The sequence below is a fragment of the Musa acuminata genome, chromosome BXJ2-7 (assembly GCF_036884655.1).
Source record: "Musa acuminata AAA Group cultivar baxijiao chromosome BXJ2-7, Cavendish_Baxijiao_AAA, whole genome shotgun sequence".
In the NCBI taxonomy this organism is placed as follows: Eukaryota; Viridiplantae; Streptophyta; class Magnoliopsida; order Zingiberales; family Musaceae; genus Musa; species Musa acuminata.
In genome coordinates, this window is record NC_088344.1 from 9,627,002 (window position 1) to 9,652,004 (window position 25,003).

The following is a 25,003-nucleotide window of genomic DNA, read 5'->3' on the forward strand; positions in this document are numbered from 1 at the left end:
GCACAATAATTTGGATCCACTTGGGCTTTTTTGTATGTACGTACTAATAATGATTTGCCAGAGTGGCCACCTTTTCCAGATATGCTGCTGTACACAACCGCATTATGTGCCGCTGTCACCGTTAATCTTTGATCCACTCTTCTCCCAAGTGGGAGTAGTCTCTCTTATTCTAGTCGACATGTGCTATGCCATCATCTCCTTTCGAGAATGCTCTAGCAGTCTCCGGTCTCTCTTACACCTCGGCTTGTCGAGTCGTGAGCGAGCCAACTTTTATGCAGTATATTTATATCATCCGATCGGATCCGGTTGCGATATTTTGCAATCTCGGCGACCATTAATCATGTCGAGTCCGATTCACAACTGTAAGTTGCCTTCATGTTCTTTTATGGAACAATACAAGAACAGAATGAGGCACCGGGCGACGTAATATAAAATTTAAGATCCATGTGCAAGCATAAAGAATTTTTATCATTGGATCACTCTAGATTGATGTTGTGGATCAGAGTTTCTCATACATAATAAGAGATACGTCATTTGGCAATGAGCACATATTATAGTGTCTATTCCATTAAAGGTGTCAGAATTCGAGGCATAAAGAACTGGAAGTATCACGTATCCATCGGTGCACCGTCTCTCGATGCTATGCACTATCGCTGCATTGGGTAGTGTTACCGAAGTAGTAACACGATAGTTTCCGACAGTGGACTTAAAATCCAACAGCCCTTCGAATCACGAAGTAAGCATCATAATAAAATAAAATAAAAATCCAATATATAAAATGAAACGCTTCCAAGTCAAAACTTGGTAATCTAAGCTAAACAGCAGAGTCATTCGCACCTCCGCATTGTGCTGCTAAGTTCAAATAACCCGCAGCGGAAAGGTAGGCGCCAACGGAGATGTAGCGGCAACGGACTGATGAGTGGTGCCGACGCCTCGCGATCGACGTGGAGGTGGAGACCACGTGGGACCCCGTCGTGCGACGATGATCTCTCCAATCAGAAGGCAGGTGCGTTGGCTGTTGCCCACCAAGACGGATGGCGTCCGAAAACCGCAAGTGCCTACTCACGTTTGCTTGGCGAGCATGGTTTTTGGTGCTCCACCGTACGCAGTGGCCAATAAATTAAGGCTTTAAGACTCTAAACAGCAAGTGGGGTTCCTAGACAGCGACGTGGACCAAACCAAACCGCTATTGTCATACATAGAATATATGTACCGACGCGGCTGGGGATCGAATCCCCCACCTATGAAAAGGGACAATGGCCCATTTATTGAGCTACGGCCCCTTTGTTTATTTCTAGGGAAACTTTATTGCACATCGCCAAGTATATTTATTCCGCTCCCTGACTTCGCCCCCGAGAGTGCGAGAGCGAGCGTTGCCCTAACTTGGAGCGACGATAGGATATCAGGTAATTCACCAACGTAAGTTCTGTTTTGCTTGATCTGATCGATCTGAACATTGATTCTTTTTTCTCGTTCGGTTCGATTTGCTAAATCGAAGGTTCCCCACGGGTCGATCTTGATATGGTTTCCTCTTTTATTTTTGAGTTTTGTTTCGGTATCTGCAAAGATTTAGAGTTGACGGAGATCCCAACCTTGGTCATTCACAAATGTGCCAGTGTTTAGGTTCCCGTGGGCATTAGAGATTGGCTTTCGTGAAAATGAGGGTTATAATCTCTGGGTGTTTCCGTTTTTCTGGTCGAGGGGTCTGTCACTTTGTCAAGTATTTGTTTTCTGTGGTAAGGAGTGCTGCATTACTTGAACTTGTTTGTCTTGCAAACAGCTTTTGAATATGGTTACACATAACATGCTGTTTGATGGATTTTGAGCCAATATATTTCTAATAGATCATAATTTGTTGAGGTAAAAAAACAAACACATCTTAAGTTCTTCACAACTTGTTTTCCTATGACACTTTTCCACACTCTTTCTGGCTGCAACTGAATTTTGCAAAGCTGGTTCAAGCAACTAGCTTTTCTGCTTTAACACGACTTTTTCTTGCTTCACTTTTGTTCATAGGATGTTCTTTTGTCCCAAGCACAAGGGTGATAATGGTAGGTTAAGAAACTGCGGATGATCATTCTTGGTAATGAACCATAGGATTTGGGCACACAGGTAGTTTGGTGTTGGTTAGTTAGGAGTACCTGTTTTTACATACTTGTACGGGCTATTTGAATCAATAATTTATTTTAAGTTTAACTTTGGAGTATGGGGTTCGATTATTACTGATTTCGATGTAGAATATGTCTGCGTCTTCAAAGCATGCAATTGTTGTACTTGGGGTGTACCAACTGCCACTTTTGTTAGTGTGACACAGATTTCAAATGGTCATGATGGCCTTTCGTGGACACATATCAATGACTTACTGCTATTTTTTATGCATTATATAACGGAACTATAGGTTGCTTCTGATATCAGCTTTTATTACCGAGTTAGTGTATTTGTCATTAATAAAATCTCAACTTTGATGATTTGGAAACATAGTGTACCTTAGATTTTCATTGGTATTAGATTGGTGTTCTTGAAATGTGGATGGTATCGCATGCATGCATCCTTTTGTAGTTGAAGTGTCTGTGATGATCTTATGTTTTTAGTTTATATGTTAGAAATACACTTTTATTGCTTGGTTAGAAGTTAGTCTGTTGTAGGCAGACCAAGGTTGATGCTCTAGTCAGAAATTTTATGTTGGAAACGACTACTTCATATGTTATCTCATAATAGAATGCCTAATGCGTTTTATACCAACAATTTTGTGTTATGAATTGCTTCTAATTGTTAGTTGATGAGGAATGAACATCATAACTAGAGATCGTATGTTCCTCATGGAATGTTATTTGCAGCTTGTCTTGCCTTGCCATTTTATTGAACACTTTCCAGCTGAAACAGAATCTTTGAAAGTTATTTGCTGACTACGAAAATAGAGTGGCCCAATGCACAAATTTCTCCTTTTTCGAGTTCATGCACTAATGTGGGATTTGGTTATCCTAGCAAACAAGAAACTTGTTTCTAGCACTTGCACCTTTGTCGCATAGATTGTAAAGAAGCAACCTTACCACGTACTATGGTGCCAAGTCTTGTCCTGTAAAGTTCACCTTTTGCGAGGCTGCGAGCTTAAATTGCCTAGATCCAGTGATTTTAAAAGCGCTAGGCGCCAAGGTCCCAAAACGCTTGAGGCACTAGGCGCTTGCCCGAGCGAAGCGAGGCACTCTGAAATATTAAAATATAAAAAATATATAATACAATAAAAAATATAATTATTTAAATAAAAATATGATATTAAATTAAAAATATACTGTTAACAGTATATTATTTACTGTTAAAGTAGTTAAAGGGGAGAAAAAATGTTAACAGTAACAAAGGATTAGTTTAAGATTGTTGTGGCAGCGCTGCGAACGATGGCAGCAACGGTGGCGGAAGCTGCGAATAGTAGTAGTGGTAGCGACAGAAACTGCGAACAACAATAGTGACAACAGCAAAAGCTGTGGACAGCAGCAGCGACAACGACCGAAGTTGCGGACGACAACGGCGAAAGTTACGGAAAGTAGTAGTGGCAGCGATGAAAGCTCCAGAGGGTGCCGTCAGTGGCAAAGGAACTTACGGTCCACTCCCTTGATAGTGGAAGGAACTGCACACGGAGTGATAGTGGAAGGAAGCTATGGGGGTCGTCGAACTCGTCCGTCGGTGACAGAGGAAGGCCCGGTTAGTTGCGTTTGCAGCGGAGGCAGCGACAGAAAGCATCGACGACGGAGGCAGAAGTAGTGCTAGGGTTCCTTGGGGTCGCGCTAGTGTGAAGGGTGGCTTTTGAGGTAACAAACTACGTTATTTAACCAAGCCAAACTTAAAAGTCTGGTTCGGTTCGCTTAATTGAACCAAGTGCTTGCCTGACGCGCTCGACACTTGGGCTTGGGCGAGCTTTCAGGCGAAGCGTCTTTGAAGCACGTCACCTGGCCCTTAAACGAGGCCGTCGAGCCTCGCCTCGCCTAAGCGCCTAGGCGAGCGCCCGAGTGCTTTTTTAAATCATTGCCTAGATCTTTAAGCCTTTATGAGTCTGTCAAGCTTCTAGCTATTCTATTTGTACAGAAAACTCTTTTCTTACTTTAATTATCCTTATAAGGTATTTCTTAACTCCCAGAGTAGAGGTAATACCCTAGAATTTAGTCCCACATTAGTAGTGGCTAAAAACTTGAATTTTTTATAAGGGCTTGATGTGTCTTCCGTCAATGGGTGGAGTTAAAGCAGTTTGGGCCAAATGTTTAAACTCAACAAAGTAAATGGGTTAATGGGTCGTGACAATTGGTCTTAGATCTAGTCTAGTATTGGGCATGATAAGAGTTTCTAATAGCAAAGGGCTACTCGTGGACGGAATCAGAGGGCACATCACAACGTGGAGCTACTAGGTTGGTTCTCATGTGCACTATGCTAGGGCTTGATTATAGGTCATGTTGGTCATTAAAAGAGGACATAAAGACCTTAAGTGGGAGACTATAACATCTCAGAATTTAGTCCTATATCCAAAGTGGATAAACACTTGAATTGATATATAAGTGCTTGGTGGATGAACTCTGGTTAATTTGAGATAAAGCATTTTTGAGCTATACTCCACAAAAAATGGGTCAGATATCCTTGTAAGTAGGGTTGCTATTCTGGTTTAGTTGGGTCATGACAGTAGAGGATGCTGGCCGAAGGTTGAGAAACCATAGTACATCATTCTTGGAGGAAAAAAAAAAGATCCATAAATATGGGCAGTCGATTTTGCTTAATCTGTATATTTACCATTATAAATTAACGATGATTTGTTTTTTCTTTTTCGAAAGGAAAAGAGATATTTATTACTTCAAAATTCTAGTACAATGTAAACCTTGCTCAGAATAAAATTGATATCAGATTAGGATGCCAGTTTCCCCTCCAGATCAAATCAGATTTGGAGAGCTTGGTAAAAGATGCAAGCCAGTGCACACTTTGGTTCCCTTTTAAATTCCCATATTTATGATTGATTGATGAATCATATTAGATTTCTTTATTTTTGTAAATGTGAGTAATTATTGGAGTTGATAATTCAGATTTACCATGAAACAAAGAAAATAAGTGAACTTTAAAATCTATTTGAATTTGAAAGGTAACTTAGGAAACATCTTGACTTTTGCACTAAACATTCTACATATTTAAAATAAATTCATTTTAGGATTTTGAGCAATATAGAATGGTCTTGCTTGTGTACATGTATAAATGTGTTGGAATATATTTCATGTATATTTTTGAAAAGCTTTTCATTTTATCACTTCTCTGTTGATCATCCTAGATCTTTAAACTCTCATTGGTGATTGAAGATACTGGTTGATGACAGAACCTGTATGGATCGATTTATCGAAACTCGATATGGGCCGGTGTTAAACGTACCAAGAGAAAAGTGGAGAGTACAGAGGAGGTTGAGGGGGGAGAGAGACAAGGACTGATGGAGGGGGAGGAAAAGATGGAGGAGAAAAGGGAGGTAGAGGAGGAGACGGGAAGAGGAGGACAGGTAGAGGAAGAGGTGAGAACGAGGATAAATTCCAGAGGCCAAGGTGGAACCAGTGATGGTGATGATAATGTAGCTGTTTGGCGACACTGAGATGACAAAGAGGACTATTAAAAAAATATAGTCTGCTGCCTGGCTGCCACCTGGCTGCCATGGTTTTAATCATTAAAATCAGATTGCAAGCCTGGTTTTGAACTGGACTAGGCAATTTGGCTCGGTGTCAAAACATGGTTGGACCAGTAAATATTAATCAGTACCATCTAGTTAGATCTGTTTTTAATCCTTGACTATAGGGTTGATTCATAATTAATCACAATCTCTGTGGACTCATTTCAAATAAAGGTTTTCTTTGCTTCTCAACACATTACCTAGGACTTTTCCCTTATGATGATTAGAGAAGCATTGGGGTTATAATATGGTTCATCACTCTCTTCGCAGTTTCAGGTAGAAAAATATTTAGCCTTTCATTTGCTAAATTAAAATATTTTTATAATATGCATCGAATTTTGGTTTATAGTTATTTTAATAATTATTCTGATACCAATTTCAATAATCTAACGGACCAGAAAGATATCAGTATACTGGGCGGAATATCAACTCGTGCCATCAATATCAGCTAAAGCAAATATTAAAAAGTAGTACTGGTCAGTGCCTGATCATATGGTTTGGTACTGATCCTTGCTTGGGCTGGTAAATACCGAGCGGTACGCAAAATTTGGGAAGGCATAGATTGAGGGCACATCGGAGATCCAAATAGCAATAAGATTTTGGTATTTCTTAATTTTCACAAATTTTGGTACATTATGGGTTGCTTGCTGTTGTTGGGGCTTTATGTCTTGTCTTGTGACTTGCTGTTGTTGCTGACAGTTGTCACAAATGCCTGTGATTGTAATATATTTTCTTGTTTAGTTGTATTGTTATAGTGTGCTCAACAATCATAGGCCACACATCAATTAGTAAGTAGCTTTGATTCGTTTGTTGCCTTAACTCTTAACCAAGTCAAATATCGATCAAGTTTTATTTGTATTTCACATGTATCTGATTTGTGGTTTGTTTCACTAGTTATTGCAGAAGGAGGCAACAAGCTTGAGGTAGTAGCTGCATAATCTGCAAGAAGTTCTGTGGTATATTAATATTCTTTTAAGACTTGTTGATAATATTTGTAAGTTGTGCCAATAGTATCTTGGTTTGTGACCCTGAAAATCTGGAAGACTGTATATCTGTTTTATGCAAAAATCACTATGGTTCTGTTTATACACGGTTAGCAGGTTGTGCCTGTAGAGTATGGTCAATTATCATAGATACAAGAATTCTACATCATTGTAGCTTTTGTTAGGCTTTTTGTTATACATAGGTACAGATAATTGTGAACCGAATAGGACTAGTAGAAACAGAGTATTATGAATCAAAAGAAAAGACATTAAAAATTGAGCATATTTGAGACATTCATGGCACTAGCCTAATTATGGTCTTTGTTAAATGCCTCGTTGGCTCAAGGTACAATACCTTGATCTTGGTTTCACATCCATGCCCCTATCATGTTCTTGTAATAACTGGATTTCAAATTCGTAAATTGTGCACGACAATTTCGTTAACCTTAATAGCAAGTTAGAACGATAGGAAGGACAAACTAGAAAATGAAATAGGGGATTAAATTTGAAGAGAGAATGGGCTCAAGAAAAATATGATCTAAAGTTATGGCCATTATTATTTGTTCTTTACATGGTTCCACCACCTTTTGTGGAGAAGAGTTGTTGGATATACTTATTGTCATGAGGTAATTTCATCGACCTAGGTGTTTTCATGGAACATAGCTACCAGTGAATAATTTAATGTTTATTTCAGTGTTCAAACTAGCTGCAAATGGAATCAGATAACTAAAAAAAAACTAGTGATGAGCAATACTATCGTGAAGATTAAGTAATAATAAAATTTTATAAAATCCCAAGGCTCAGGACTATATTCACAGAAATGGATACTTTTACTTTGATTACCAGGTTATTCACTAGTTTATCTGCTATTTATGTCCTTGTGCGTGCCTTGAAACTTACTATGAATTTACCTTGGCCATGGAGTGGTTGATCTTACTAGATTGAATTCCTTGCCAAAAAGAGGAAATATAAATGGAAGATAAAGAGGTGCTGCCTTGAAACATCAAGAGCAAAGTTTGTAAAATTAAAGTCTGACATGATTCACTTCATATTCTAGTCTTATTACAGTTTTGCCACCAAATCATATTCGAAACCCACTAGCATCTACTGGAATTGGTGAAACTTATGAGAGTTTCAATTGGATCAACTGATCCCTTTGATATGTTAAATCAGTTTGGTTTGATCTGTTTTGAGTAACAGAAGGATCTCTAGACTCTAGGACTGATCAAACCAAGTGCAGTTTGATTGAGTTTAAAGGGAACAGACTTGTCGCATTTCATCATGATTAGAGATAAATCATTGGTGATTAGGATGATGATAAGAGGAAAATGCTACTACAGCTCTAATTCATACTTAGACAGAAAAGCAGAAGTTGGGAAAGATAATAGGAAGAAGTGGATGAGGAAAATTTAGGATTAAATGGCCAAAGTTGACCATAAGTAGGTACTGCTGTCTCCATTGTATCACACCAGCAGTAGTATGGTGCTGTCACCATAGCTTAGGATAATTACAACACTGTTATAACCTCGAGATAATATGATGAAGACCATGAACGCTGATTCTTGATCTGTTATCTCTCTCCTTATTTCACTTGAAATATGCTGCATGGTATTTTAAACATTGTATTATTGAACTAATAGTTGATATATGTCAAATATCCATACTAGAAGAAAAACATTACCCTAGTTTTGGAGCTCCAAGTTTTAACTCTTCTCCATGCTGATGTTGTTGGTGTAGTCCAAGATGAATGAGTGCATTTACTTCCTTTGTTATATGAAAACCATGTGGGATAACTGAATTTCTATTAGGGTCATTTTCCTCCGTTGGTGCATAAACCTGAGGAGGCACATGCTTAGTTTTGTGCTATAGTTTATCACCAGTTTAAACAATTTGATTGCAAATTTTCTTGGGATATTAGTATACCTTCTTGTGTAACTCTCTGTTTTCTTGATGCATTATGTTTATTTTCCGGTAAAGCTCCATATTTTCTTGGTGAATAAGGCTCCCCTGCAATGAGAACAGTAGAAATTGCATTACTTCAAACACAATGAGTATCATAGAGACAGTAGGTTGCCGTACCTTCTGATTCAATTCTTGAATTTCATTAATTAGAAGTTGTTCCTGTAAAATGAACAACACAGTCAAGTATACATGAGATAAATAGTAACATTAAGCAAGCATTAAGGCAAATGTAAATATGACCTTCGTCTTTCGAACACCACGGAGTCTCATCTCCAGTTGGTTCTCTAAATTTTCTAGATCCTTGACACTTAGACCAGAAAGTTCTTCTCCCATCAACTGCCTACAAGTGTTGAAATAGTTGCTCTTTTATATAAGTTCTCAAGTTTTTATATGGCTGATATATAACACATGAATAGCCACCCAGTATCACTTCTGCAAGTATAGACGTCACACATGCAGTTAGGATACCGGTAAGCCATTGACCATATCTTTTTATGGTTACTATTACCAAAGATCGCCGTTTCAGGTATCAGACCAATTTCGGTGATCTGTTACTGGTACATACCAGTTAGTACTGGTGTACCATGTGTTGGTACATAGGTATGTACTGGTGTTTTAGAGAGGAAAAGAAGAGAGAGGAAGAGGCGGTGGAGGAATAGAATAGGAAGGAGGACGAAGGCAGAAGGAAGAAGAGGAAATGGTGGAGGAGAAGGAAGGCAAAGAAAGAAGAGGAGGAGAAGAGGTAGGTGCGTATCTGGGAAGAAGAAGAAATGCGGCGGCAATGATGTTGGCAGCGGTGTCACTTAACGACGATGGCAGCAGGATTGCAAAGCAATGGTAGTGGCAGCAGCGTTGAATGTGAGAAGAGGGTTCGCGTTTGCGAACCCTAATTTTTTTATTATAGGATTTTATTGTTTTTCTAATGCCTAGATGGATGGGCCCACTGCTATTTTCTGATTTTTTAAATTATTTTTACTGAACTGGACCAGGTGATCGTTTCATACTGTTTCAGGTGGTACAGCAGTCCTTGACTATTACTACTATTATCATGGTAATAATGTTAGATTACATTTGCTCACTGTGTGTTTGTACTTTGCATAGATACTATCTATGTCTCTAGCACACTTGGAAGCAAGCAGAGGAGTGCTTACCTAGCGGGGAGAATAAAATTATGAAATGATATGATAATTATCTTTCGTTTACAATTTGTTATCAGATAATTTGAAAGTATGTACTGCCAGTCATGGACTGTTGCTTTTGTTGATATGATCTCATATATCACTTTGAAAACATGATTACTATTTAGTATTTACTATACTTTTCATGTTTGATTGTTAAAAATGTTGTAAAATGTCTATCTTGTACTCATTCATCCTATGTATTTTCATATTATCTTGAACTATCTTCATGAGATTTCAGATCTTTTTCCCCTTATCAAAAGAACATGAATGATGAACTCCATTCAGTACATTTAATATTTTTTTATTAATACTTAAAAAAGGATGCCATTTGGCTTCTATTTGTTCATAATACTGACTAATTAGCCTGTACTGTGCAAAGATGTTGGTTGCTTGTACCTAATGATATTATCTAGTTATGGGCAGCGATTGACCTGGAACATATATGTAACAGATATATAATCATCTGTGGTTCATGGTTCATATTACTGATGATTTTGTTGAAGTCTACTAATGATACTATTTTGTATGTGATTGCAATTATATTTTTGATGCTACATGTTATTGGCTAAGTTACAGAATGATGACTTTTAAGTGCTAATGTTTCTTGTCATGTAGGGTGAAGTGAGCATACCTATGAGTTTCTTGCAATTTATGCAATTGCTGCCTCAAGCTTGTTGCCTCCCTTTGCCAAAACTGTAAGTACAAAGCCCAGGTTTAGCCACACTAGATATTTCTTGGTATTGCTAGATTTATATTTTCACAGTTAACTAGGCTTCGAAAATAATCATCCTATAAGGTGAAGTGGTGAACTATAATCTGAATTCTGAAATTCAATTGTGAGGTATGGCATCAAACACTGAAGAATCTATTTGTTAAAGCTCCTAAAAACATGTTAAGTTATTTCAGATTCCTATAATAATATGATTTTGTTTTTCTAATCAGTTTGTTGTCTTATGTCAATGTTTTGGACCTTTGATTGTGATTCAATTGTTGCCACTTTTTGGTGGTTTGTTTATCATGTAAAATTAACCACCAATCTGGATATGCAGCAAACTTGGATTTTTTCTGATAGCTAATAAGTGGAGTAATCTTGATTTAGGAGTATGATCATGACATTTGAAAATGTTATATGGCTTGAGTGGTAGACATGTAGTATAACTTGGATATTCATTTGACTCAGAAGAAGGTAGAAACTTTGAGAGATAAATAATTTCTATACATGGAACAAATACAAATATGATCTGAAGTAGCAGTTACAAACAAGTAAAAGAGCTCAAGTTGCAATCTATACATTACTAAAACCTAGAGATTCTTTGGAGAAGCCTTAGGTTCTCTTCATTGATTCGCAGTTCCAAACCAACTTAGCTTGGCTCATTTTTCCTTTACGAGATCTTGGCAAGGATTCTGGTGTTTTTGTGATTAACCATACGAACTGTCTTCTTCTCGACTTTCCTTTCCTATCTAATATAATAATGGTAGATATGGCATCATGTTTTTCGTCCCGGATCATACAAATAAATGATTGCTCAATCTATTGTCAACCTCTTTGGACAACAAAAACATAGGATCTTTGGTCACCATTATTGCTGCTGTTTGTTATCACAAATTTGGACCTCACAGTTGGAACCAAGGTATACAGTTTCGAATAATACCGCCCATACCGAACGATACGTATCGGTCCGTCAGTTGATCGGTATACGAATCGCCCATTATCGAACGGAATATATATATATATATATATATATATATATAATGTATAAATATTTTTATAAAAGGCGACGTCGCCCCGCTGGGAGAAGGAAAATGCGACGTCGCCTTTTATAAATAAATAAATAAATATATATATATATATATATATATATATATATATATATATATACCGAACGGTATACCGCTCAGTATATAGTATCGTACCGAGCGAATGTCGAAACTCCGGTACGGTACGATATTTCAATCCTTGGTTGGAACCATGGAGCAAAGTCTTGCTATCCTCACAATTCACTATCATCATGTTTTTCATCCTGGGTGGTATGAGTAAATGATTGCTCAATCTATTGTCAGCAAAAACATAGGATCTTTGGTCACCATTATTGCATCTGTTCGCCATTGTCATTTTGGATCTCACAATTAGAACTTGGGGAGAAGTCTACCATCCTTTTTTTTCCTTTTGATCTCTTAGTCATCAATGATGTCTGATGAGTCAACTGATTGCAATGTGCCTCTAGCTTTGCTGCGCCTTGTATATGATTAAAACTAGTTTCCAATAGTACATAGATGATTATAACTAGCTTCCAATAGCATGACCTATGGAAGAGATTTTTGAGGCTTAACCATGCCCTACAATTTGAGTTCAGAGATTCTATTATTGTTCACGTATTGGGCCATCTCGTCTTATTGGTTCTCTCTATAAATTGTTCAGAAATGAGCTTTGATGGGTGTGGTCAATCTGCCATCTCATCAAATAATAATCTGGTTTCTCAGCTCTACACATTCAATGCATCAAAGGGTATAAGTCTAGGGTTCCAATTTCGCGTACGGTATGTGCCGAGTTTCAGAAATAAAAAAAAACTTAAAAAAGACTGCATAGTAAAAAAAAGTACTGGTCCTGTACCATATGGTATGTGTGGGTACAAGTTGGGTATGGGGATAATGCTCGATTTACCTCTGTGTGTCAATAATCAATTAGACTGGTATTCACCACTTGTATCGAACCGTACTGTATGGGGTGGATATTGGAAACTTTGATATAAATCATTGGTGACAAACTATGAGTCAAATGGTTTTTATTTGGCCTCGTCGTTGTCCTATCCTTGGTTATATGATGCAGCCATTTATGCATGTAATAGTGCCCAAAATCTTTCTTTTCCAAGTGTCAATATAAAAGGTGGTTGCAATATGTATGAAGTAGAAAGTGGTTAAGTATACTCGCAACCATTGGATGACGTAGTTTGTGATAGGAATTAACGGACAATTTTCTTTGAGGTGCAGATCATGTGAATTCATTACTCATCTACACAATTACAATTATAAAACATATTATAGGAACACATTTTGTTTAGTATTATGTGAAATGTCATGTTGTTATGGGATCCATGTCATATAAATATGAAATTGTGTTGAATTCTTATTGATATTGTTGTAGGCTAATCAAAATAGACGCCCCTAAAGGTAAAAAATAGGGTAAGTCAATTGATACTATCTCTGTGAGATAAAAATTAACATGATCAGATACTTCACCTCACTAATAGTAGCTGTTGCACTTTCTATATTTTGTTCTAAGGTTCTATCTGATGATGACCCTGCAAAGAGTGAACAAGTCACCAAGACAGGGTCATATCAATTTTGGTATGTTAAATTTAGGTAGTAAGCTACATTAGGCCACTTTTCTTTTGCCAGACAATAGGCCACTTTGACCCAAAAAACAAAAAAAACAAAAAAGAGACAGTAAGCCACCATTTGATATTGAAAATGTTATAATTTTATGGATAAAGAGATTAAAACAATTAAGATCGCTTGAAATTTGATTATCCCATCTCCAAAAATGATATGAAGGTAAAGATTATTTCATTTGTTGGAAAAGCCACTTGAATCTTTCTTTGCTTGATCAAATTTAGTGACCCTCGTTCATAGGATCTCCCTTCTATGAATCTTTTCGTTGAGGCATGCACTCGTTGATGGTTGTTGATAAAACAAATTATTTCTTGTGCCTTGTCCATTGTTTTCTTCACGTGGGATGTCATCAATGTCGATCATAAGGTCGATATGATATATGGTACATGGCCTAAATTGATTTAGATGTGTATTTATCAATTCATCGATTTCTTAATTGGTGCCATTATCCATTGCCACCTGGAGTATTTAGTGTGATTTCCAATATCATCTACAATAGTCTCTGATGGGTCAATGATGTGATTAATCAATGGACTTATGGTACACGACTTCCTATCATAGCTAGGAAGTTGATGATTATTACCCTAGTGGGTTTTGATTAGCTACCACATGTAAGAATCATACCATAGAGATCTTGTTGCATCTTGAAGTAACCTTGACCATGGCTCGGTTTGAGTCGATCTGGAACCGGAACCGAACTGGCCCAACAGTTCACTGGCTCCAAATGGAGTCGAAATCGGTACCGAGTAGTTCAGTTTCGAATTTTGGGTTGGGAAACCGGAACCGATGGTTCAAAAAGAAAATAAAAAAGGCCCGATCGATGTTGGGCTTGATTGATCGTTGGGGCTCAAACGGTCGGCCCAATGCTCCACCGCTTGGATAGAGGGGCAAATGACCAGTTTGTCCCTTCCAATAGACATACAATTGTTATTTTCTAGGGGTATTTTGGTTATTTCGTAATTAAAATATAAAAATATGAAAAATATTTAAAAAAATTAGCGGTTCAAACCGAAACCAGCTGTTCCAGTTCTGATTCCAGAAAACAGCCCAGTTTGGTTTGGTTCTTGGTTTTGGGAAACCAAAACTCCTCGTTTTGTAATCAGGGTCAGGGCTATCTTGAAGGATTTTATCCATATGCAGAATTCACCAACTTGATCAGCAAGATATCTTTCTGCAATATTGATTTGGAGGCTTTGTTTATCAATTGTATTTCTAGATGGACATTATAGATATATAATGTGTTGGAAGATGCAAAAGGAGGGTTGAGAATTAAAATTGAATCACTATGAGAGTGCCTGTCTATCATTCTTGTTCTCATGGGTATATCATTGATCTTAGTGGTTTTGACACTGAGAATTGATACTATGGGGTCAATATCAACCATATATGGTATTGATGTCTTGTTTAAAGGGACCCCCTGCTAGGGATTGGAATGTGATTGACCTCATCATATACTGTTCTTGAATGTGGAGCACCACCAGTTGTATCATTGTCACTAGCACTCCCCGTATTGGTTATCCTGATAAACTGATGGGCACCATATTTAAGGTCCAATAACGTAGTTGCTACCATTGCCACTGTTATGCTCATTGGAATGGTCGCAAAGTATGTCTGTGCCTCTTCGCCTGCTTATACATTTAATAGTGCTTCATTGATTACAAATGTTGACAGCAATCTCAGGGTCATTAACAACATCATCGTTAACTCATACTGATCATAGGCATGCTGCTTAGATGCCAGCCTATCAAGCTCCTCTGCAAATGTTTGTTCTGCTCGACATTTTTTCTATTCCCACTCTACCTCGAAAGTCTTTCTGATTTCTTAAGGGATTGGTGTGCGTTTGGCCATGTCAAGATGTCCATCAGGCAAATGTTACTTCAGCCTTCTTATTCCTCGACCATGAGCAACAAAGTCATAGTAGTTCATACCAAATGTTAATTCTTGTGGTGTGCACTAAGTGATCAATGTGTTGCCATGTTAGATCAGTATTTTACTAAACCTTTTCTGACACATTCCTATATACTACATGAACAACAAATTTAGCATACACTTGGATTGTTGTGGGTGCAGGCCAGATCTGCCTCAATTTTGGTCATCTACGAGGAGATAAACCAGATCCACACAAGTCTAGCATCAATTTGTATATATATAGGTCGGTCCTGATGGAAGTAGCCTAGATCTGTATGTATCTAGATCGAATTTGCATGAACTTAGGTCAAACATGAAAATCTAGCATAGTCTGACACTGATGTAGACCAGATCCTATGTATGTTCAAGTAATCTATGTTGGAAAAATGTTAATTATGTGTAGATCAAGCTTCAATTGAATGAAGAAAGCATCTTCAAGCAAAACATGGTAAGATTACGTGTAGATGAATAAAAATTTAAGTAAAAAATTGATTCAAAAGAAAAAAAATGCAATGAAATTATAGAAATATCTTCAAATTTACCTTGATTTGAGAACAATGCAAACTCTGCCTTGAAATCCAATCTTTGGATGATACACCAAGAGAATGAATAAATTAAAGGAAAAGGGATCTTTTGGTTTGATAATAAAATTACGTATGATACACCAAAACATAGTAAGATCACGTATAGATGAATAAAATGTACCTAAAAAATTGATTCAAAAGAAAAATAAGCAAAGAAATTATAGAAATATCTTCAAATTTACCTTGATTCAAGAACAATGCCAACTCTGGCTTGAAATCCAATCTTTTGATGATAAACCAAGAGAATGAATAAATGAAAGGAAAAGGGTTCTTTTGGTTTGATAAAAACGAGGGGGGCTGCTAGTTGAAGAAATAGAATTGGCATAGTTTGGGAACAACCTACCACTTGTACAACTAGTATGCTGGTTCAAATCAGTGAAATGCCAGGCATGAACCAGTATTGATCGGTTTCCATGGAGCCATATATTGGTTCATGGTTACACCTGTCCATACAAATCTAAATTACGAGTTTGATTGGTTTTTAACATTGTATGAGAATTGCTATTAGCATTAGTTGCAAATGGAATGTTAGCAATTGTCTGATCACTATAATTTCACATTATGACTCAATTATGGGTTTTTTGTCTTTACAATTGTTGCATTCATAATTTTCAGGCTGAACGTTCATGATGTATTTTGTTTACTTCTAATTTTCATTGATGAAAGCATGCTTTTGAAATGCAAAGCACTGTACGGGTAGTTATGTCATCATATATTGCATATGCAGTATGCTGGTGTATATGCAAGGACACCTATGAGTTATTGTTTAAAATATACATAACTTTTCAATATCCAAAAAAAGAAAAAAATCAGTTAAATATTTTCACGCAATCTAGATACACTTAATGGTAAATGACATTATATCTTAACACATTGGAGGATTGTAAGGTAAGTCAATACACAAAACTACAATAAATATGTACAAATTTTCTAAAGAATTTATTGCTCGTGACAGAAATTTTTATTTGAGGGATAAATATAAGCTTATTTTAGATCATTAAACATTATGCAGTTTTTCAAGCCTATTGAATTAAGGTTTTAAGGAAAGGATGATAATGTTTTATGGATTAAATAAGGGCTTAAGTTGTCTATTGCTTGCTAAATAATTTATGAATACAATGTTTTATTTTGTTATTGTTCATACAATTAACAATCACCTTTTCATCTATATCTTTATACATTTAATTTTACTGAACTCCTTTTTTTTTATCTGTAGCTTAACAATCTAATAAATTTCTTTTTCCCCATCCTTAGAACTTAGCTTGCTGCAAAAACTTTCATGTTTTTTATTTTTCCAACCATATAGTTTTTCTCTTTTTAGCTACTATATGTCTTCTAAAATTCTTCTCGTTTCTAATGATTTTACCAATCTTTAATGCATGTTTTGTATTAATGGCCTTCTGAATTTTTTTAATCCCACCAACGCTTTTCCTGGATCATCATTTCTACCTTTAGATTCTTCAACAATCTCCTTTACCACACTCTTAATCTTAGTGGTTATTGAAGTTACTCCCATTCAGATTCCGAACGTCTTCTTTCTTCATCTTACATTTTAAAAGCCTTGTATTATTATCTTTGAAATTCTATTATCTAGTTCTTACAAAACTATTTCCTACTATTTGCTGTTTATTTCCTAAAGCACCATCAATATATGTTGATTTCTCTATATTTCTGTTGGCACAGCTTTATGATCCTTTCCCTATTTACCTCTTGTCTTCATCTCTCTTTCTGTCAAAATTTTCTTTGCCATGTGGGACCGTTCAACCATATTGGTCTGTTGAACTGCCATCACGGTATAGGTATCTTGAAAGGAGACTATGACTGTAAGCAAAATGTTGTTGTGGCTGGTTCTCTCCTTCGAGGTCTTGTGAGAACAAGAAGCCAATATTTATCTGTCTAAATATGACAAGAAACCACATAGGCAGTGATTTAAGACACAGATTGATCAATTCAATTGCTTATATGTAAGTTCTAAGGATCATAGAAGTCAACATCAGCAGCAAGAAAATGGTAGTGTTGTTTCTTTTGAAAGTTTAATGCCATAAAATATTTTCTTTTGTTTCATTTGTTACTTTTTCCAGCAAGTCTGGATTTTATGAGGAGCAGGTTTGGATTGTATAAGTTTGGCTTTTTCAAATTGTAAAGAGCAATTTATAGTTTGTCAGCAAAGCACCTAGCCTTTTGACAACACATCTTTTACTGAGTGGAGCAGCAAGCATTTCTGTCAAAGCTAGCCATAGGGTCTAAATGAGCATTTTACTTTTGTGTTCTCTGGGATTAGATGCGATCTCATGGGCATGAAGATTTAAATGTCTGTTTAGAATGAACTGAATGAGTCAATGGGCACTGACCTAAATGAAATGGCTTTGATGACTGAGTTGAGAGACGGACTGAAGCTGCTATTCTGGTATCTTTGCAAGATGGATTATTGATAGCACAATGGAGGCCGATACCTTCTTTTGCCTAACCCTCAGTGGCCTTGCAAGAGCTTCCAGAATGAGCTACAGATGTTGACCACCTATTATAACATACCCTTGATTATTATGCATTGCCAACTTTGTATTTAAGTATTGGCAACTGCTTCCCAACTGGAATGATGTAGCCACAGTCCCTGCACTTCATTGTGTTCGCTGTGGTTGAGATGTGACATATATGTAATATGGAATGAGATATGCTGTCTTTGGTTGCTCCTGCTGGTTTGATTCTTTATTACGAAATAAGCGGTAACTTCACCATAAACAATAGAAAGAGATTTTGAATTCTCTTGATTTAAGTAGAGATATTGCTCTAATCAGTGATCAATGGTAATAAAAGATTCATGAAGCCCTGGACCTTGCTATTAATTACTGAATAAGCAGTACTCATATAACTGTGATATCAACTTGTATTATACATTCATTTCTTTGTTTGTTTTTTTTTGTTTTTGGTTTTCTAAACTGCTCATGCTCTATTGTTTGTTCATGTCTGTCATATTCACTGTCATTCTGTATGTAGCTCGAACCAGAGTACCAAGATAGATTGTTTTTTTATCAACAAAATATTTGGTCCTACTTTGCCTTCTAATTCTGGCAGGTTGTATTTCATATGCTGGGATTATAACTAACTATTACAATAGGCATAATCTTGTGAAACATACATATTTAGTGGTAGCAGATAACATTCGTCATCTGTAACATTAGTTTGTGCTACATATTTGTTAATATTCTTTTTGAACTGTGTGACTTGGAGAAGGATATTACTAAGGGAGCTTATCAAAGACAAACCAAGTGGTTATTTTTTGTTAATTCTATAATATCTTAACCTGGAATATTTTGAATTACCAACCAATTTACTCATTGCAATAGATCATAAATCTGAAGCAGTGTTCAATGAGAGAAAACATTGCAATTTATTTTCATATTTGTGGTTGAAGTTTAGTAACCATCTAATTATAGGCGTGTCCTAATGTTCAACAATCATTGTAAGTTGAGTTTAGCAGGTTTCATATAGTTACAATCATTGCCTTTCAGCGTATAACAATAAGTTATCAAAATTGGTTATGTGGATCTTTTCTCACATTAGTTATAAAATATGTGATATCACTAGTTAAATCAAGAGCATTCAGATCAATTTTTATTGGTTCTGGTAAAATCTTTTGTCAATCAATCTTTACCTCCACTCTTTCTTACATCGTGAAGTCAATGGTCTCCTACGAGTATATCCATATCATTTGAAATATTCTTTTTTAATGTTTTTTTCCTCTACATCTTAAATGAAAAAACTTCTTATTTTATCTAGTGATTTTATTCATCTCAACATTCTTTTGTGCATATAGTTTCTAATTTTTAACCCTCAATCTAATTGACCGTATGGTTATTTTATATGCTATTTTTTTAATCAAAGAGGATGTTGATCGTAAAAACTTAGATACCCTTTCTACTTTAATAACTGTTTGATTCCAAAAGAACTCTAAAGAATAAAGAGGCATCGGAAGATGTTCAATGAATTCAACCACGCGATGGATAATGGGAGACAGATGGAATTGTTGATATGGTATCACCGCCTAAAACTATCCTACTTGCTTGCCAAACTCATTGCCCAGGTTGCTAGTAGCACCACCTAAGTAGGGCAGAAGTCATCATTGTAGGTTGTGGCACCATTGATTTTCAACAACTATCTGATGGTGGCACTGCCAAAAAGCTACTGTACCGTCTCTCATGGCAAAAATCTTGTTGGTACACTATTTCTCAGCCGGAAGGAAGACCTAGGGCATCCATAATTACCTCATCAGGATATTGAGCATGGTATCTAAGAGTGTCAAAAGTGGTTGTTTCAAGAATCTAACTATTGTTTTGAATTGTGAAATCCTTGAACTTTTAACCATTCTACATCTTCAACCAATTTAGTTGTAAAAGAGAGAAGTTGCTGCTTAACAAGAGGGCGAAAGGATGATTTAGAGAAGTCCTTTAACAGTGGGGTGAATCCCATGCATAAATATCACCTCCACAACCTTAAGAGAAGGCGTGAAGAGGTATTTATACAGCTTTTTTCTCGCTAATGTAACGTGATTTGTTTATTCAAGAAAATTTATTTCCTCTCATGTGATATTACTCGAAGTAAAATTAGATGTACTTTCCACATTAGTTAAGCATACTTTCTTTTTCTGTAAAAAATGACTTCTTTAAGATAGCTTAAACACATATTCCTTAAAATAATCTAACTAAAGGGTTACCAAACCTTTCTATGATCCAAAAAGCAAAGAATTCTTTTTTTCGAAAAAAGAAAAAAGGTTAATAGAACTATAAAATATATTTGTAGACTGCTTGCGTATTACCTTTCATGGAAAAGTTATTTTGGTTGTACCCTAATAGGATAACATGATGATGAAATAAGCAGAGTTAATTAACCAAGAAGGTTACAAACATACAAATCTATAGTAAAAGAATACTTGTTATGATTGAGGATAAAACATACCTTTATTTCTGAAGCTGTGTCCACAATCAGATGGTTCTCTGCCTTTGCCCTAGTATACCTTTCTATGACAGACTTCATGCTGCACAAGTACCTTATATTAGCTTTAATTTTGACATTTTATAAATTGTTACACATGAGAAACATATGCATTGTATATGATGAGTGTAAAATAAGATTAGTTGTAACTAGCTTGCATATTGAGAAGACAGAGGATCAATCAAACTAAGGTAAAGAAGTTTTCTGTCACCAAATAGAGAAAAAAAAAAAGCTTATTGTCATAAATATTAATAAATTACATAACATAAAGATTACTAACTTATGCTCACATTTTACTTTTTTAATGATCTGAATACATATACAATGACAGGCGAAGGATTCTAACAACTGGAACTCCCATTTACACACTCCCCTCTAATTGCTAATTATACACACAATATTGTTTCTGGAATCATGCATTTGGTAGAGTCGCAGTTGGCTTCTCAGTGTATACTTGAATTGAAATCAAATGAAGGAAGCCTCACCTTTCCAATCCACTCCCACAATATTAACAATGCAGTTAAATACATTGTAGACATAGCAGTATACTAAAACAATAAAATCTAATTTATCTCGATTTCATGATAATTTACAATCCTATCACAACAGCAGACATAAATGCATAAACATTTAACGATCTAGGGTTCTAAACCTCTTTAATCGAGGTCTATAAATTGGTCAGGCCAATGAAATGGTTTATTGCAAGACCATTGACAGGTGTAGCAAGCATTTGTTTATTGACATCAAAATTTGACTTTAGGGAATGTCCAGCTTAATAAAGTTCATCAATTAGACATTTCCATTCACTGAACAGCATTGGTTATAATCATCCATATCAAGTTTCCTCTCACAGATTTTACCTATATAATTGACAATTTTAAAACTAAAGGAGGGAACGTACAACTTAATAAAATTCATCAATTAGACATTTCCTTTCACTGAACAGCGTTGATTATAATCATCCATATCAAGTTTCCTCTCACAGATTTTACCTATATAAGTTTTCTCTCACTGATTTTACCTATATAATTGATAATTTTAAAACTAAAAGCATACATACATACATACATATAACACACATACACACGTACACATATACATACATACGTACACGAGAAATTTTTTTTTTTCTTCCTTTTAGTTTGTATGTGAAACTATTTAAGTTTTCATATTCATTTTATGTAGTAGATACCAAATAGTTAGGGCTTTACGATTTTGTTTTTGTATTGTTCGAATTTATAATTAAGAGGTCCTCCCTTCACTCAAATGCAAAATAAATGGTTTTATTCAACCACTCAAAGATTGTGAAAAAAAAAAAACTACTTGAACACAAAAACACATTCCTTTTTTTTCTATAGTAATAATAAGAGAATTTATTTTTGAGATATGGAAGAGATCTACAAGCACACGACACAAAAATATAATGTCCATCGATGTACGAATATGTTATTACACCGTATACTTCTCTGCATGTACTTTTGCCATAAAGAAGGCAAAGTATACCACAAATTTAGGATTAAGATAGACGTGAAAACGAAGGTCATGCTTTAAAAGTGATCATCAATATCTGTGGAAGTGTTCATGACTTGAGAAAATGTATCTACTTTTCGGAATACAGCCACAATGGTTTCTTCTCCTATATGTTGATAACCAATTTATTCTGAATGTCCTAAAACCACTATGTTTATGTACATGCTTATTCCGAATGTGAATATTGGATAGGACAACAAACTCCAGGGTGGATTGTCATTAAGGTGTTCCATCTTTTAATTCAATGAAGTTTAAATTGTTTTTGACAGACTATTAAACTGTAGAATGGTGAGATTAATGGGAAACAAAGAGCAAACATATATGCTAATGAAACATGAGATTTCAAAGTGACATAGTGTTCAAAGTGATTAAATATTTCTTTTAAATGTTTACATTAGTCTTTAGTATTTTGACTATGTGACTAGTGTAAAGGAGCATTCATGACACTGAAAACAAGCGAGATAGGAATCAACTAGAGATACAGAACTAGACAACTCAGCAGCTCATAGTTGTGTGATATAACAAGACAACTACTCCAATTTAAGATTCGACAGAAGCAATCGATCTAGCAAACATTGCTGTAGATTAATTAACTCGCCCAAAAGATCCAACAGTTCTTCTATGTCCACAAAATATCATGCTGATAACTAGCAGATCTGAATGAGGTAAAGAAATTTAAGTTTCAGCTAACACAGCAGTATATACACATCTTAAGGTATACAACATGTTTGCCAAAGTAACCAACCAATTTGAGTGAGAGCTTATTTGTTTAACTAGTTCAAATTACTAGATCGTGAAACTACAGCATGATCGATCTATTCTTGTATCATCCAACTTAAACGTCTATCTTTCCTCAGAGGTAGGAAAAAGCAATTCAAACACAAAGAAATATTGCCTGCCAACCTACTTTTCCTCGTTATCATATCAAGAATCCAATCCCCAAGTTTTGTCAACACAATCCTTGCCTTTCATCATACCATTTTGCATATTTAATTATCTGATTTAGTTGGTTACATATGTACTAAAGATGAGAGGCTGAGACTAAAATTGACAACCTTCAGATTTTTGCACCAATTTAGACAGCATAAAGGCAAAGAGAGAAGGGAAAAAACTGAGCTATAATCACTCAGACACAAACAGCTTAATCAAACCCTTTTACGTGAACTATGGCTCTTATTTATTCATATGCATCCCGGGGATTCTTGCGCTATCATCTACGTCAAATGATCACCAAGTTACAAGAACTGTCCTAGTTATTGTTACCATAGAGATGAAGGCAACATCATTTCGTCGTCTCCATAGTGGTGAAGTCTGAGACAATGCCTAAGAAGCCTACATCGAGTATAAATATCTCTAACACATGGAGTTGTGTCGTAGTTGAAGAACGACCAGTGTTGAGAGAACCGGATCCACATTTGTTCTCTTTCCCCGACTTCAACTCGCTTCAGATCTCGTCGCCAAACCCACTAAAAGGGGTCTAGTAGTGGCATAACAAGCAAGTACACGTTTTCCCCAACCAAGCCCTAACACTAACGTCCTTTTTACCAAGACAAGTATAAGCAGAACCTCTTTAGATCAGTTTAAGCGGAGAGAGAGAGAGAGAGAGAGAGAGAGAGAGAGAGAGAGAGAGAGAGGGAGAAAGAACCTGGTGCTGGCGTAATCATAGAGTCGGCCGGTGCCGGAGAACACCACCACACCGACCTCAGCATCGCAAAGGATGGCAAGCTCCTTGGCCTTCTTCAGTAACCCGTTCCTCCTCTTCGAGAAGGTCACCTGCCGACTTGCGGAGTTATCAATCCTGCGGATCACGATCTTCCCTCTCCCCATATTCCTGCTCCCTCTGACCACCTCAACAACATATCACCAGTTAAAACAGAGATGGAAGAGATGATTATAAACAAGAGGAAGAGACGCTTGTACGGATGCAAACCTGTAGCCGGAGAGGAGGATGAGGAAAATACTGAACTGGAGCTCTTGATTACCCCTCTCTCTCTCTCTCTCTTTATTTTGTGGGGATGCGACCTTTTAGGTCAGCGCTGTCTCTCTGCTCATTATATCTTATGCAAAAAGGCCAGCCCTAAGAGAAGGAGAAAGCTTAAACCAAACCACCCCTCCATTGCCTGATTTGACGGATTCGTTCGTGCATCCCATCGTGCGCAGGGGGTCGAATCGAAGCACATTTGCCTCGGCATTTGATTTCCTGCGGTTTCGGCTCCCCTTCTCTTGTCAGAAAACCGGAGGCGGAAGCAGAAAAGGTGCGACCGCATTGCTCGCGGGCCCCGCGCGGGCCCGGAGACGGACGCCTAATCTTTTCTTGGTCGTTAAGAGAATTTTGGCATGCAAACTTAAAGCATTTTAGGCAGGTGTTTTGGTAGCTGAAGTTTTTACCCATACCAATTTATATATTATTGATGTTACAAATGGCATTGTATCGGAAGGATCATCGGGTAGACACTCATCTTTTCAAGAAGTATGGACGAGTCAAGTAATTAATGCATGCTCCCTTATATTATTAGCCTTGGAATTTGATTGTATATCTTTGCGTGTGCTGATTAAGATTCCATTATATAATTGTGCATACTCGATTTCAGTAGTGGACCGACCATCTCATCAAAGGTTTGGTGCACAAGTTCCGAGATGGGGTTCCTTCGAAAAGAAAATATAAGACTATAAAATAATAAAAGATATATTCTCTGATGTTTACAGCTCACCAATCACCTGTTGATGGATCACTAGACTATAAAATATAAGATTTGTTTCTGTCTTAAGAAGCCTGGACAATGACATAAAACTCGT

At 36.4% G+C, this 25,003-nt stretch overlaps 1 protein-coding gene and 1 long non-coding RNA gene across 5 annotated transcripts; one reads left to right on the plus strand and one right to left on the minus strand.

The window, feature by feature from the left end:
• The first annotated feature begins 1,286 nt into the window (after nt 1-1,286).
• Nucleotides 1,287-18,367, plus strand: LOC135617107 (uncharacterized). 2 transcript variants are annotated; one of them, XR_010488615.1, is made up of 4 exons: nt 1,287-1,406; nt 6,575-6,636; nt 10,422-10,647; nt 15,267-18,367. It is a non-coding gene; the product is annotated as an uncharacterized LOC135617107 (long non-coding RNA). The 2 variants fall into 2 exon arrangements; XR_010488616.1 differs by having other exon boundaries at nt 1,295-1,406; nt 17,970-18,367.
• On the minus strand, nt 7,703-24,387 carry LOC135617106 (MADS-box transcription factor 23-like). 3 transcript variants are annotated; one of them, XM_065117032.1, is made up of 9 exons: nt 24,138-24,384; nt 23,853-24,047; nt 20,642-20,720; nt 10,438-10,499; nt 8,866-8,965; nt 8,743-8,784; nt 8,587-8,670; nt 8,345-8,499; nt 7,703-8,264 (listed from the first exon to the last, which is right to left on the minus strand). In XM_065117032.1, exons 2-9 carry the CDS (start codon nt 24,032-24,034, stop codon nt 8,246-8,248), a joined length of 723 nt encoding a protein of 240 aa, XP_064973104.1. In that variant the 5' UTR covers nt 24,035-24,047; nt 24,138-24,384; the 3' UTR covers nt 7,703-8,245. The 3 variants fall into 3 exon arrangements, with proteins under 3 accessions (XP_064973104.1, XP_064973103.1, XP_064973105.1); XM_065117031.1 differs by having other exon boundaries at nt 8,587-8,784; nt 24,138-24,387; XM_065117033.1 differs by lacking the exons at nt 8,866-8,965; nt 10,438-10,499 and having other exon boundaries at nt 8,587-8,784; nt 24,138-24,385.
• Nucleotides 24,388-25,003: the final 616 nt, after the last annotated feature.

Coding starts and splice junctions, on each gene's coding strand:
- LOC135617106 (XM_065117031.1), bottom strand. CDS start 24,034: ATGGGGAGAGGGAAGATCGTGATCCGCAGGATTGATAACTCCGCAAGT. Junction 10,500..20,641: donor ACACAGCTTCAGAAATAAAG/GTATGTTTTATC, acceptor TTGTACTTACAG/TTTTGGCAAAGGGAGGCAAC. Junction 8,500..8,586: donor ACAGAGAGTTACACAAGAAG/GTATACTAATAT, acceptor GTGCCTCCTCAG/GTTTATGCACCAACGGAGGA.